This window comes from Mus caroli, chromosome 4, assembly GCF_900094665.2.
Source record: "Mus caroli chromosome 4, CAROLI_EIJ_v1.1, whole genome shotgun sequence".
Lineage (NCBI taxonomy): Eukaryota > Metazoa > Chordata > Mammalia > Rodentia > Muridae > Mus > Mus caroli.
Genome location: NC_034573.1, coordinates 35,605,771 through 35,618,838, shown reverse-complemented (window position 1 = coordinate 35,618,838; position 13,068 = coordinate 35,605,771). Strand labels below are relative to the sequence as shown.

Sequence of the window (13,068 nt, the reverse complement as noted above, 5' to 3'; positions counted from 1 at the left end):
TGCCTATCCTAAAAGGGAAGTTGGGTGGGGTAGGAAACAAGAAAGCTGAGGGGGAAGATACTGAGAGGTCCCCCAAAGGAAGGGGTCACAGCATCTAGGGGCACCTTCCAGGCCGGAGGTGTGGGCTATTTAGGGGAAGGGGTAGTCACCAATGTCCAGCAGGAGTCCTTGAGAGGCAAAGCCCACTACAGCATCCCTGAGACCCTACCATGTTCCTCTTCTCCCGGAAGACCAAGACCCCCATCAGCACCTACAGTGACTCCTACAGGGCTCCTACCTCCATCAAGGAGGTCTATAAGGACCCACCACTATGGGCCTGGGAAGCCAACAAGTTTGTGACCCCAGTAAGTAGAGGCTGCAAAAGGGATGGAAGGAGTATGGCCATGCGGCTGGGCGTCTGGCATTCGGACATCTCTGTGTTTGTAGTTATTTCCTGTTTCAGGTTTTGTTTTGTTTTAATTTCATTTATGTATTTATTTACTTATTTATCGAGACAAGGCCTCACTGTGTAGCCTAGCCTGACCTAAAACTTGTGACAATCCTACATCAGCCTCCCACGTACTGGCTGGAATTGCAGGTAGGAACCATGCCCAGACATTTTGAGGTCGCTTTGGATTTACTAAGATAAGCTTTAAATTGCCAGATGGTGGAGCACACCATTAATCCCAGCACTTGGGAGGCAGAGGCAGGCAGATCTTTGTAAATTCAAGGCCAGCCTAGTTTACAGAGCAAGTTCTAGGACAGCCAGGGCTACACAGAGAAATTCTGTCTCAAAAATAAATAAATAAATAAATAAAAGCAAAAAATAAAAAAAACAAGAGGTGAGAGTTCCATGTGACAGGGATATGCAAATGTTTTGGGGCTCCCTGTAGAGCAGGCCAACAAAGTCCCAAGGCCTGTCTGTGCATGGGTGTCAAGTTCCCCTCTGACTGGGGGGTAGAAGAGAAACAATGCATGTAGGGAATTAGAGCCTGTGGTGGTGACAAAAGGAATTCATGAGTAGATTTTTTTAAAAATTATGTCTAAATATGTTCTGTAGAACACAAGGAGAAGAAATTTGGAGGATGGTAAATTCAAGGACAGACTAGGCTGCATATGGATACCTGTCTCAAAGCCCTAAGTCTCACATAAAGTTAGTTTTTAGACAATCATGAGTGATAAATATACTTAAAAAGACACAATTGCCTGACAACAAATGCCACTACCAATACTACGAGAGACGTTCGTGTTAAACTAACTAAAAGTAAGGGAAATGAATCTGAATTCCAGAAGGTTCAATGTCTCTGACTCTTTACACACACACACACACGTACTCGTGCTTGCATGCCTGCAAACATACAGGCCTGCATACACGCACACACATACTAGCACACATGTGCACACATGCATGTACATACACACACTGTATAACTTCTATGGGAAAGCGTCCTCACTGAAAGTTTTCAGGTTTCCAAAGGGAGACCAAACCCACGAAGTTTATGCTAAGATAAAGGCATCAATGGAGGCTGATGGCATCCCGTGGTGGTATAGCACTTGCCCAGTGTGCGTGAGGTCCCAGATGTCACTCCCAACATTGCTTTTAAAAAAAGAAAGAAAAAAGAAAACACCATATTACAAAATTACCAGAAATAACAGACTTTACCTCTGAGAACTTCAGATACTGGAATTGACAATTTTTTTTTAAACTTTAACCAAGGGATGTAGGGCAAGAGTTGGTTTTTTTGCTAAAACTGAGACAAATCTCTAAAGAGACTAACCAATAAAGAGAAGACACAGACAAATAATCGAACGGAGGACCTAGAAGAAAATAGATAAAAGGAATAGTCTGAGCAACTTTAGTAAAATTGAAAACAAACCGACCACTGGGAGAAGCTGCACTTGTCTGCAGTGTCTGCCACTGGGAGATGGAGGTTGAGGGGGCAGTCTGGGTGACAGCCTGGAAGCAAAGGTGAGGTTTAGAGTCACCTAATTCTTCTTTAACTTTAGTGAACTAGAAAATAGGAAGCCTTAAGTCTGTACATTAAGCTTTATTTTTATTCTGTATACCTAAAAAAAAAAAAAAGCTGCCAAATGGCTCAATGAGTAAAGCCACTGCACTGGCTTGAGTTTAATCTCTGGGAGGAGAAGACAGACTCCTCCTACAAGTTGTTCTCCTGCTTCACAACACACACACACACACACACAAAATATGTTTTAGGCCAGGGTGCCCATCCCTTTAATCCCACCCAGCACTGGAAAGGCAGGGGCAGGTGGATCTCTGAGTTGAAGGCCAGTCAGGTCAATACAGCGACAGCCAAAGACAGCCAGAGGTACATAGTAAGACCCTTTCTCAAAAAATAAAAAAATAAATAAAAAATAAAATGCCGGGCGGTGGTGGCGCATGCCTTTAATCCCAGCACTTGGGAGGCAGAGGCAGGCAGATTTCTGAGTTCGAGGCCAGCCTCGTCTACAGAGTGAGTACCAGGACCACCAGGGCTACACAGAGAAACCCTGTCTCGGGAGAAAAAAAAATTTTTTTAATGAAGCTGGGAAGATGGCTCAGTTGGTAAGGTGATTGCTGAGCAAGCATAAGTATGTAAATTCAATTCCCAACACCCACTGTACAAATCCAGATGCAGTGATTAGCTCTTGCAAGTCCATGGCTGGAGAAGTAGAGACAGGCAGATCCCTGCAACTTTCTGAGTAATCAGACTAAACAACCAGTGAGCACTGGGTCCATCCATTGAGAGACCCTGTCTCAAAAGTAAGGCAGAGAGCAATAAAGGAAGACATTGGATATTGACCTGACCTTGGGCCTTTACACAAATGTCCATAAATGTACAGTTACACACATAAACATATATATATAGAGAGAGAGAGAGTCACACAGGATAAAGAATCTCCCAAACAGATATGAATTACATATATTAATTACAAAGTTATAAAAAGTCACAAATAGATGAATAAACAAAATAGCATATATCAAGAACAGACTCATACATATATGGAAACAATATTCAGCAAAAATGGTTGATAACAGAGCTATGGAAAAAGATTTATCAGGCTCACAGTGGCGTGACAAATCCACAGGAAAAAATAGACTCCTTAGTAAGAAAACTAGTTCTTCATATGGACAGAAATAAAATTAATACCTAATTCACACCACACCCAAAATGAAAGTCCTGGCAGATTAAATATGGAAAGTAATACCATATAGTTTTCAGAAGAGAATACAGGATGTTGTTCCCATTATCTGAGAGTACGGAGAGATTCCTTTAGTCATAAGAAGCATTAACCATCAAACATTAATAATTCAACTGGTTTAAATTAAGAACTTCTGTTCATCAAAGAAGCCATAAAGAAAATTAAAGAAAAAAAAAAGCCGCAAACCGAGAGATTTGCAGCATGTGACTGATTAGTGTATGGGATACATAAAGCAGCCATGTCCTCTGGGCTAAAATTGAACACACATGCATTCTGACCCCTGCCTGGAACAACAGTAACCAGATACTTGAGAGCTGGATTCACAAGGATGGTGAGAAAGGGCCAACCACAGGGAAACCCACCTGGCAAGAGGGAACTTGCTAAGCAGGAACTGACCTAGCACATCTGAGATGCGGGTGAGAAGCTAGCAGTGGGGAGCCCGGCATCATTCAGCTTAAGGATACAGGATTGCAAAAAGCTCAGAGATTGGCAGTTCTGGTTCTCTGAAACTGAAGGTAAGACAGAAGGACCAAGGCTAAAATAAGGATTATTCCTTATGAAGCAGTTAAACCTACTAATCCTTTCTAGTCTTTGCCTCGGGTTGACTTCCTGGCTCTGGCTCTGAAAAGGTCCCAAGGCTCCCCCGAGCCCCCTTGGCAAGAGTCCTGAAGGCAGCCGAGCATCCGAGCATCCGAGCATCCGTAGATTGTTAAAAAAGCTCCCGTAGTCCTCTTCCAGGCTGGCAGCTGGGCCATTACCCTAGGCTGAAGATTAAAGGGACCTTTCCAAAAAACCAGATCCCCACACGAGGAAAAGTATGGGGATACTGGTGTTAGGGTCTGCAAGCAACAGCCCAGCCAGACTAGCAGTGGGCATGTGCTGGCAGCTGGCAAAATCGCTCAAGGCCTCAGACACAAGCTCTTTTCGTTTTCTATTTATGAGCAGAAGCAAAGATCACAAACATCTTAGGGACACCTCTTAACACAAAGATGGATAGTTCCTATGTGTGCATGCATCTAAATAAATGCCTCTTTCTCTCTCTTTCCCTCTCCCCTCCCCTTCCTTCCCCTCCTCCTCCTTCTCTTCTCCTTCTTCTTCTTCTTCTTCTTCTTCTTCTTCTTCTTCTTCTTCTTCTTCTTCTTCTTCTTCTTCTTCTTCTTCTTCTTCTTCTCCTTCTTCTTCTTCTTCATCTTCTTCTCCCCCCCCCTCTCCCCCTCCCTCTGTGTGTCTGTCTGTCTGTCTGTCCTGGGGTTGATGTTGACAGTCTCCTTCCAGCGTTTTCCATTTTTTCTTTAGTGTTTTGCTTGCATATATGTCTGCACACCATGCACATGTGTGTGTATGTGTGTGTGTATTAGAGTGTTTGGTGTGTGTATATATGTATATGAATGCACATCTGAGTAGGTTTAAATGTAGCTAGGCCCTGTGTGTGAAGCTCGGGGAAGCCCTGAGCCTCGGCTCCCTTGCACACACTGCTCCCACACTGCTTTCCCACAAGGGACTGTCACCGTGCCACATAAGTCAGAACAACACCAGCTAGGCACACGTTATCCCAGAAGGTCCTGAACTAAGGACTGTTCTGGGAGCAGCCAGACATTAGCCATACACACAAAGCTCCCTTGCCCTTGATAATCATATGGCTGAGTGGGAGCGGTCTCAGCTAGCTTTGCCAACTGCCTGTCTATAGAGACCCATGAAACCTATGCCTTGTTTGGCATTCTTCCCTCAACTGAAAACAAGGGGGCCCCCAAAAGGTCTTCATCTGGGTTTCCACAGATATATTCAAACAAGGAGTGATGGGCTGGGGTGAGGTGAACTTCAATAAGTGGAGGGGCCCAGAGTCCAGATTAAGAATGGGGAAAATATCAGGGCTGGATAAGGACAGACTCTCAAGGTCGAGGGTCATATGGTGTCAGAGAAAGGACCACAGCAGAATCAGGGTCTTGTTAGAGACAGCCTAGCACATTTTATAGCAGACATCCCACCAAACCCATCCTTCCACTTTAAGGTCCCAGATGCCCTCCCTGTCCAAGAAATCTGCATAACACAGTCAGTTCCCAGGAAACCAGCCTGTCTCGAAGCTCTAGGTTGTATCCACTGGCCCTGCTAGAGGAGACTCCAGCTCTGTTCCTGGTGAGTGCACAGTCTAGAAGAGAGAACAAGAAGCACACATCTCTGGCCTTCTGGAAGCTACCTCTCAGCCAGGAAACAGCAGAAATGAAGTCACCCGGAGCCTAGTTTCATGTGTCAACTTTAGGCAAGAAAATAAACAAACAAGAAAAAAAGGGCAATAAATTATTTATAAACAGGTCTGGGAGCTAGGGAGGTGGCTCGGTGGTTAGAGCTTTGGCTGCTCTTGCAGGTCCAGTTCCCAACACCCATACGGAGCCTCACAAGTATCAGTAACTCTAGTACTTGTGGTTCTGGCCTCTTCAGGCATTGCATAGGTGTGGTGCACATAGATACACATGGGCAAAACACTTAACACACAGAAAAATAAAGCAAAAGTAGGCCTATGCAGAAGGCTCAGTGTGATGGGAGAACCCACCCCTCTTGTAGTGGGGGGTACATGGAGATCCAGCCAGGCTGGCCTTATAAGACAAACTAGATCTAACTCCACCAAGGTTCCAAGGCTTGGAATCTCCCTGAACCTGGACACTTTTCCTCTCTCCCTCCGCCTAGGGTCTGACTCAGACTATGCACCGCCACGTGGACCCTGAGGCCCTGCAGAAGATGACCAAATGTGCCGCACAGGACTACACTTATAAGAGTTCCATATCAGGTCACCCTTATTTGCCTGAGAAATACTGGCTCTCTCCAGATGAAGGTAGGGCCCCCATCTCACCCCAGCCCATCACTCCTTGTTTGAATATATCTGTGGAAACCCAGATGAAGACCTTTTGGGGGCCCCCTTGTTTTCAGTTGAGGGAAGAATGCCAAACAAGGCATAGGTTTCATGGGTCTCTATAGACAGGCAGTCGGCAAAGCTAGCTGAGACTGCTCATACTCGACCCTGTGATTATCAAGGGCAAAGAAAAAAAATTTTTGACCTTAGAATGAGCCCAGCAATGACCCTCAACTTGAACCCAATTTGGACCCTGATCTCCATCCTGTACTCGTGACTTGTTCCACTTCCCTAATCAAGCACCTCGACGACCTATCTCCTTAGCAACCCTTTCCCATTGGCTTTCTCTATATATATATTTCATCCCCTCTACAGCTGGGGACATTTTCTTTCTGCCTAAATATTTTGTCTTGTTCTTCTCAAATTGTTTGCTCTTCACAAATATATGTTGAAGGAATTGATAACCCTAAGTTAATGCTGGGAGCCGGGGACACTGACGCTGCACATGTATGTGCGATTACCCCACCCATGGGAGCCCTCAGCATTTGCCTTCTGAGACTAGGCTTGCGCTTCAGGCTCCAGACTGCTCTGTCAGAAGTAATATCCTTCCTCACCTTCCCTGAGTCCCTTGTACACTCACTGAGGATACGTGAACTTTCTCTGAGTGCTATCCAGAGCCATCTTCTCTTCCCCTGAAGCCATTTTACATAACCCATCCATAGCTTTACTTTTTTTGATCGGTTGGTTGGTTGGTCAGTCTGTAGGTAGGTTTTGGTTTTTCTAATCAGAGTTTCTGTGTTTTAGCCCTGTCTGTCCTTTGTGCTGGCGTTAAAGTCATGCACCACCATTCATCTTAATTACTTTTAAAAAGTGATTGTTTTTTTCCTGTGCATTGGTGTTTTGCCTGCGTGTGTGCGTGCGTGCGTGCGTGCGTGCGTGCGTGCGTGCGTGCGTGTGTGTGTGTGTGTGTGTGTGTGTGTGTGTGTGAGAGGCTGTCAGATCCCTTGGAACTGGAATTATAGACAGTTGTGAGCTGCCGTGTGGATGCTGGGGATTGAACTCAGGTCCTCTGAGAAAGCAAGCAGCGATCATAACCGTGGGTCTTCCAGCCCCGTGGCTTTATTCCCTTGACCCTCACGAGCATCCCATTCTCTCGAGCTTGAACCTGGATGCTCAAACACTTCACATTCAGTATGTCAAGCCCTCCAACTTAGAGTGGCAAATGTTAGTACTCTCCCCCTTCACCCCTCCTCACCACACAGCTATTTTTCTTTTGCTTCTTTTATGGTTTTGTAGGGGTTTTGGTTTATTTTTGTTCTGTTCTGTTTTGTTTTGTTTTGTTTGTTTTAAGACAGTGTCTCACTATATACCCTTGTCCAGCACAGAGCTTGATATGTAGACCAGGCTGGCCTGGAACTCATAGAGATCTGCCTGCCTCTGCCTCCTGAGTGCTGGGAGTAAGAGTTGTGTCAAGTTATTTTTATAACATTTATTTCTTTAGTATGTATGTGTATGGGGGAGGGGCACAAGCCAATGTCACAGCCCATATGCAGAGGTTAGAGGACAGCTTTCATAATCTACTATGTGGGTCCCGGGGATTGAACTTAGGTTGTCAGGTTTGGTAGCAAATGCCTTTATCCACTGGATCTTTCTGTAGCCCCGGATAGCCTAGAATACACAATGTCACCCAGGCTCTTAGTGAGCCTCCAACTTAAGCCCCCACAAATTCTGGGATTACAGGAGTGCACCACCAGGTAATCCTGTCATCTCTGTCTCCATCCTTCAGGTTTGGAGGAATGGACAAGAAGGGCCTTGTAGGACAGGGTTAAGAGATGGGGCAGTATTAAAATGTTTTTGAGCTAGAATCGTTATCTTGGCTAAATTTCACTTGTGGAAAACTATCATAGCTTCTGTGTTGATGCTGAATTGCAGAATTTCAAAGATGGAACAAGGAGGCCAGTAGGCTAATCAGAATAGCTTCCTATGCAGCAAGCATTCTTTTCCTCCTCCTCCTCCTCCTCCTCTTCGACTTGAACTTAACTTGCAGCCAAGGAGGTCCTTAAACTCATGGTGTGCCTGCCTCCACCTCCTCAGGACTGGGAGTATCAGGGGTTTTGGTTTGGTTTGGAATTTTTAATCAAGATATATAGTCCAGACTGGCCTTAAACTCAAAGCAATCCTCCTGCCTCAGCCTGCTGAGTTACAGGTATGAGCCACTGTGTTCAGCATTTTCCTAAAACTTTTGTATAGATTTCCTCATCTGGAGCTCACAACAACCTTACACTTTTTTCCCCTGCTGTGCTGAAATTTGAAGCCAGGCACTGTACTGCAGAGTCTATTCTGCTAACCATGACATTATTTTTGTCTCCTGGCGAAGGTATCACAGGGATAAAGGAATGAGATCATAAAGGAAGAGGGGAGAAATTCAAGTGCTTTCAAGGTTGAATAGGCAGACCTTGGGGCCTGGGATATGGTAGAGAGAGGGAGGCATCATTTCCAGGCTAGCAGATTCAAAGAGGGTGCAGCCAGGATGAAATCTTATAGCTCAAAGATTCCAAAGCTTGCTCAAAGGTGTCCCTTAGGTGAGACATGATCTCAACGGAATGAAAAACACGTGTGGTAGATAGGGCATGGTGCTTCCGGCCTTGTAGTCTCAGCACTTGGGAGCTGGGGTCAGTGAGGGTCAGCTTTGTGGTAGAGGTTAGGGAAGAAACATCTAGAAGGTCCCAGGCTCTGGATGGCCTGGGAAATAATCCTGTCTGACATCTCCACTCCTATGCTGAAGAGGACAAATGCTGTCCGAGCTACCTGGACAATGACCGGTACAACACGTTGAAGACGAGTCCTTGCAGCAACTACTGGAACAAGTATACCGGCTGTCTTCCTCGACTGTCCAAGGTACCTTACTGTGCCTGCCACAACTGTCTGAGGTCTGGGACACGTGTGCGCGCGCGCACACACACACACACACACACACACACAGCATCTCCGTTCTGCAGGGTCTCTTCCCCATCTGTAAACTACGGTTTTCTATTTTATAGCTGACAATGGAAGCCAGGAGTTGGGCTATGATAGACCCCTAGGTTCCATCCTCTGACCCAGCTTGGTGGTGACATGACCAGTGTGCGCTCCTCGACTAGTTTCACGTTTGCTAAGTAGTGCTGCCTCGTCTAATCTGGCTACTGTGACACCAGGGCTCCCCTTGAATCAGTAAGGAGCTAGAGTCTCCCTGCCAGGCCTTCCCCTCCTCTGTGATGGGAACAAGGGCAAAGAGAAGAATGAGATAAGGAGTCCCGGTGAGGCCCAAGCCTTTCTCAGGGAATGTGAGGTAGACCCAAACCCAGAGCAGCCGTGTTTAAATGTAGACTGATAGTTTACTGAACCCCTCGTTTCAGAGAACTTTTTCGTGAACTGAGTTCCCCTCCTAAGTTCCCTCAAGTGATTCTGAAAAAGCAATATTCATAGCTCCCTCCCCACATTAGAGACGTGACAAATGACATATAGGTAAATGCTAAAGTAGGATTGTCAAAGTCCCAGGCCTAAAAACACCTCTACCACCCTGCCACTGTTCTAGCATCCTCACCCTCACCTTCCCCGCGTAGGCGGAGTAAATGCGTTGCCCGGCAACAACTCGAAACAACCCAGGAGAACAGGGGAGCTGCTGAGGAGAGGGGACTGTTCCGCTTGAAAGACAGTCTGGATATTCTGGGAGGGCATTTCCCCCTCAGAGCACCCCCCCCCAAAAAGAGAGGTAGCAAATGTGTCGAGTTAGAGCTTAAGGTACCACGTGTGCCACTTCCAGGACACCGGGATGGAGTCAGTAGTTCGAGGAATGCCGTTGGAATATCCTCCTAAGCCGGAGCGCCTCAACGCCTACGGTAAACGGTGGAGGGACGGTGGAAAGATTACTGAGTGCGAACGAGGAAGGCAGAGGGCAGAATGGGGATCTGGAGGAACATAGGGTGTAATTGTAGCTCTGTCCCCATTTTTGTCGCTGCCTCTGGCTCTGACTCTGCTTTCCCCCATCCCTCTGACACTGGTTCTTTGGGTATCCTGGACACTGGGCTCAGAGCGCGAGGTAGTGGTGAACATGCTGAACTCGCTGTCTCGGAACCGGACTCTGCCGCAGATTGTACCCCGCTGTGGGTGCGTGGACCCTCTCCCGGGCCGATTGCCATACCAAGGATATGAAAGCCCTTGCTCCGGCCGCCACTACTGTCTGCGCGGGATGGACTACTGCACCTTCGGGGAGCCTAGCTCAGAACGCCGCCTGCGGCCCTTATGCTCGCAGCAGCCGACTGTAAGGTTCGCAGGGATCCGCCCGCCTTGTCCGGGCTCCACCCACAAACGAGCCCCGCCCCCTAAAGTCCCGCCCTGCTCGGCTGCAGGCACTCACTCTGCTTCATTCTAGCCTTGTTGGTTCCACGCCAGGGCCCCATCGGCTTCTGCCTGCTTTCAGGGCCCCCAGGGCACAAGCGAACAACTAAGGCAGAGAACCAGCACAAAGGTTACTCCCAAGTCCTCGATCCTGTCCTTTCCAGCCGTGCTCAAGGTCAACACGACAAGTGTTTGTGTTTTTGGAAATTCTGCAAAAATAGTTTCAGAGGATTCCAAACTCCCTCACAACAGTCGCATCCTTTCCTTACACTCATGTACTGGACCCCTGGGTCTGGAGACAGAGGTTCTAGTCTTCAGCATGTTCTCTCTGCCTGGTTCTAGGCGCACAATCAATCAGTAGTTGGCACGATGGTCGCTAGGGGCAAGGAAGAGGTTGCTGCTTTCCCACAGCGTCCTTGGCTTCCTTGAGTGTTAAAGCTAAGTGCACAGAGAACTCAGCATCCAGCCTGCATCCATTCACGGGAGACAATACCTCTGTAGTCTGAGAAAGGGTTTCGAGTCTGTGAGTGTGATAGACTGTTCAGATGCATCCACTTGCATGCTGGAGGCAGTTCCTTTAGCGACAGCGGGGGGGTGTGTGCCAGGAGACTACTTGGGGTGGGAAATGTTTGTTGCGGCGCAGAGACAGGAAATTAAAGCCAGAGGGCGCTAGCGCCATGGGACGTCAATGGTTGGTAGAGGCCAGAAAACCTCCAAGAGGCCAGGCTTGACGGATTGAGTTGACAGCTGACCTAGAGTCAACGGAATCGGGTCCACGGCTTTATACGAAGGGTAAGAGGTCAAGGTTGGGAAGCTGTGTCTTGGGTTTCAGAAACTCAACAGCAGAACTTGTATCCAGCCGTAGCTGACAATGCGGGTGTAGCCTGGGAGCGGGACTTCCAAGAGCGTGCAGAAGGGCCTTGAACCCAGCCCCTAATCCTATGATCATCGCCTGCCCCCTCCTCAAGCCTGATTCATTGTCAAAGATTGGTCCTTTCCCTCCGAAGGGGCGGGGAAAACTGAGAAAGTATCTGCAAGTATGGGAAAGTATCTGAGTCTCTAGATGGCCTGGAAACACTGCCTACCTCCTGGCATTGAAGAAATCGCTGTCTTAATGGGGGTGGAGGTGGGGATGTTGGATCCTAAAGACTATGTCTGATCATCCTCCCCAGAATTCTGGTGGCAGAAACCAGACCTTAATGGGAAGAGGACTTTTCTGGAGCCTTCCCAGAGGTCGTGCTGTAGTGAGAGTTTATGAAGGGCAAGGAAGGAACCGTAAGACTGATTCTGTATCCAGGTTCTTGGTCTGAGAGGTTGGAATGTGAGGATATAAAAACAAAAACAAAAACCTGACCTCTCCCTGCTGTTTTTTACTCCATTAGGAGTGTGTCGCCCTTCGGTCACCGGCCAGGAATGCAATGTGCTGTTACAACTCCCCCGCCATCATTTTACCCGTATCCCAACCTTAGGTAAGTTTGGCGCAGATGCATCCACTTGCATACTGGAGGAATTCCTTTAGTGACAGTGGGGGTGTGCCAGGAGACTACTTGGGGTGGGAAATGTTTGTTGCGGCGCAGAGACAGGAAATTAAAGCCAGGGGGCGCTAGCGCCATGGGACGTCAATGGTTGGTAGAGGCCAGAAAACCGCCAAGAGGCCAGGCTTGACGGATTGAGTTGACAGCTGACCTAGAGTCAACGGAATCGGGTCCCAGGGCTTTATACGAAGGGTAAGAGGTCAAGGTTGGGAAGCTGTGTCTTGGGTTTCAGAAACTCAACAGCAGAACTTGAGGTCAGTGATCGGTCAGTGTCAGAGATAAAACGCTGAGATAAGGTTAACGTTGAAAACTGGAGTGACTCATCTCTCCTTGCAGATGGGACACAAGTCACTTCAAGAAGACTGGTGGTTCCCAGAGAAACAACTATGTAGTCCATCCTGAGTTTGTGTCTGAGACCTGTCCTGTCTACCCTTCCTAGTAAAGCTTTGACCAGGCCAAGGGAGGAAGTGGCTCAATAAACTCTTCACCACAAAGACTGCTTGCTGTGTCCTTCCTTGGAAGGATCTGTATGAGATAAGGAAACCCACCCCCACCCATCTCAGACCGACCTCCTGATAGATATATCAGCAATCCAGCTGGTGTTCTCCCCGTCACCACAGAGACGAGTCCCTCTAACCATCCAGATCTTTCTACTTGAAGACCCTTTAGCGGTCATTATACCCACAAACTTAGATTCCTCTCACATCTCAGATCCCAGATCTCCATCACAGCCTCCCAAATGCTCCCTGTGCTCAGAAATGTTTGCTGCCCTCACCCTTCCAAGTCTAAGAGCTACCAAACATCATTTTGGAAGAATTCATGATCAAGAAACTTCACATTGTAACAGAAAGTTCTGCTCTGTCCTGCAAGGGAGGGAGTGGGGCTAGGAGGTGGAGGGGGGGGCGGGTATTCTAGAATCTCTAGGGGGTTAGTATTTCCCCATTGTCTTGCACCACTGCTCCCTCTAGGGGAAAGGGCATGGCATGGCACAATCATTTCTAACTAAAGGTTGTCACTAATAGAAGGAGCTACACCGTTATATTAGGGTGTAGTGGGCATTGCAAAATACCGAGCAGAAACTGGGGTACTGCTAGTCTGGTCCTGAGTGCTGCGAGCTGACAGTTCGGA

At 47.5% G+C, this 13,068-nt stretch overlaps 1 protein-coding gene across 3 annotated transcripts; it reads left to right on the top strand.

Moving 5' to 3' along the window:
* Window positions 1-33: 33 nt before the first annotated feature.
* C4H9orf24 (chromosome 4 C9orf24 homolog) lies at window positions 34-12,436 on the top strand. Of its 3 annotated transcripts, none has more exons than XM_021160464.2 (7): window positions 34-344; window positions 5,866-6,010; window positions 8,814-8,926; window positions 9,831-9,906; window positions 10,099-10,328; window positions 11,788-11,874; window positions 12,277-12,436. In XM_021160464.2, the coding sequence occupies exons 1-6, from the start codon at window positions 210-212 to the stop codon at window positions 11,872-11,874; spliced, it is 786 nt and encodes a 261-aa protein (XP_021016123.1). In that variant the 5' UTR covers window positions 34-209; the 3' UTR covers window positions 12,277-12,436. The 3 variants fall into 3 exon arrangements, with proteins under 3 accessions (XP_021016123.1, XP_021016122.1, XP_021016124.1); XM_021160463.2 differs by having other exon boundaries at window positions 10,099-10,333; XM_021160465.2 differs by lacking the exon at window positions 10,099-10,328.
* Window positions 12,437-13,068: the final 632 nt, after the last annotated feature.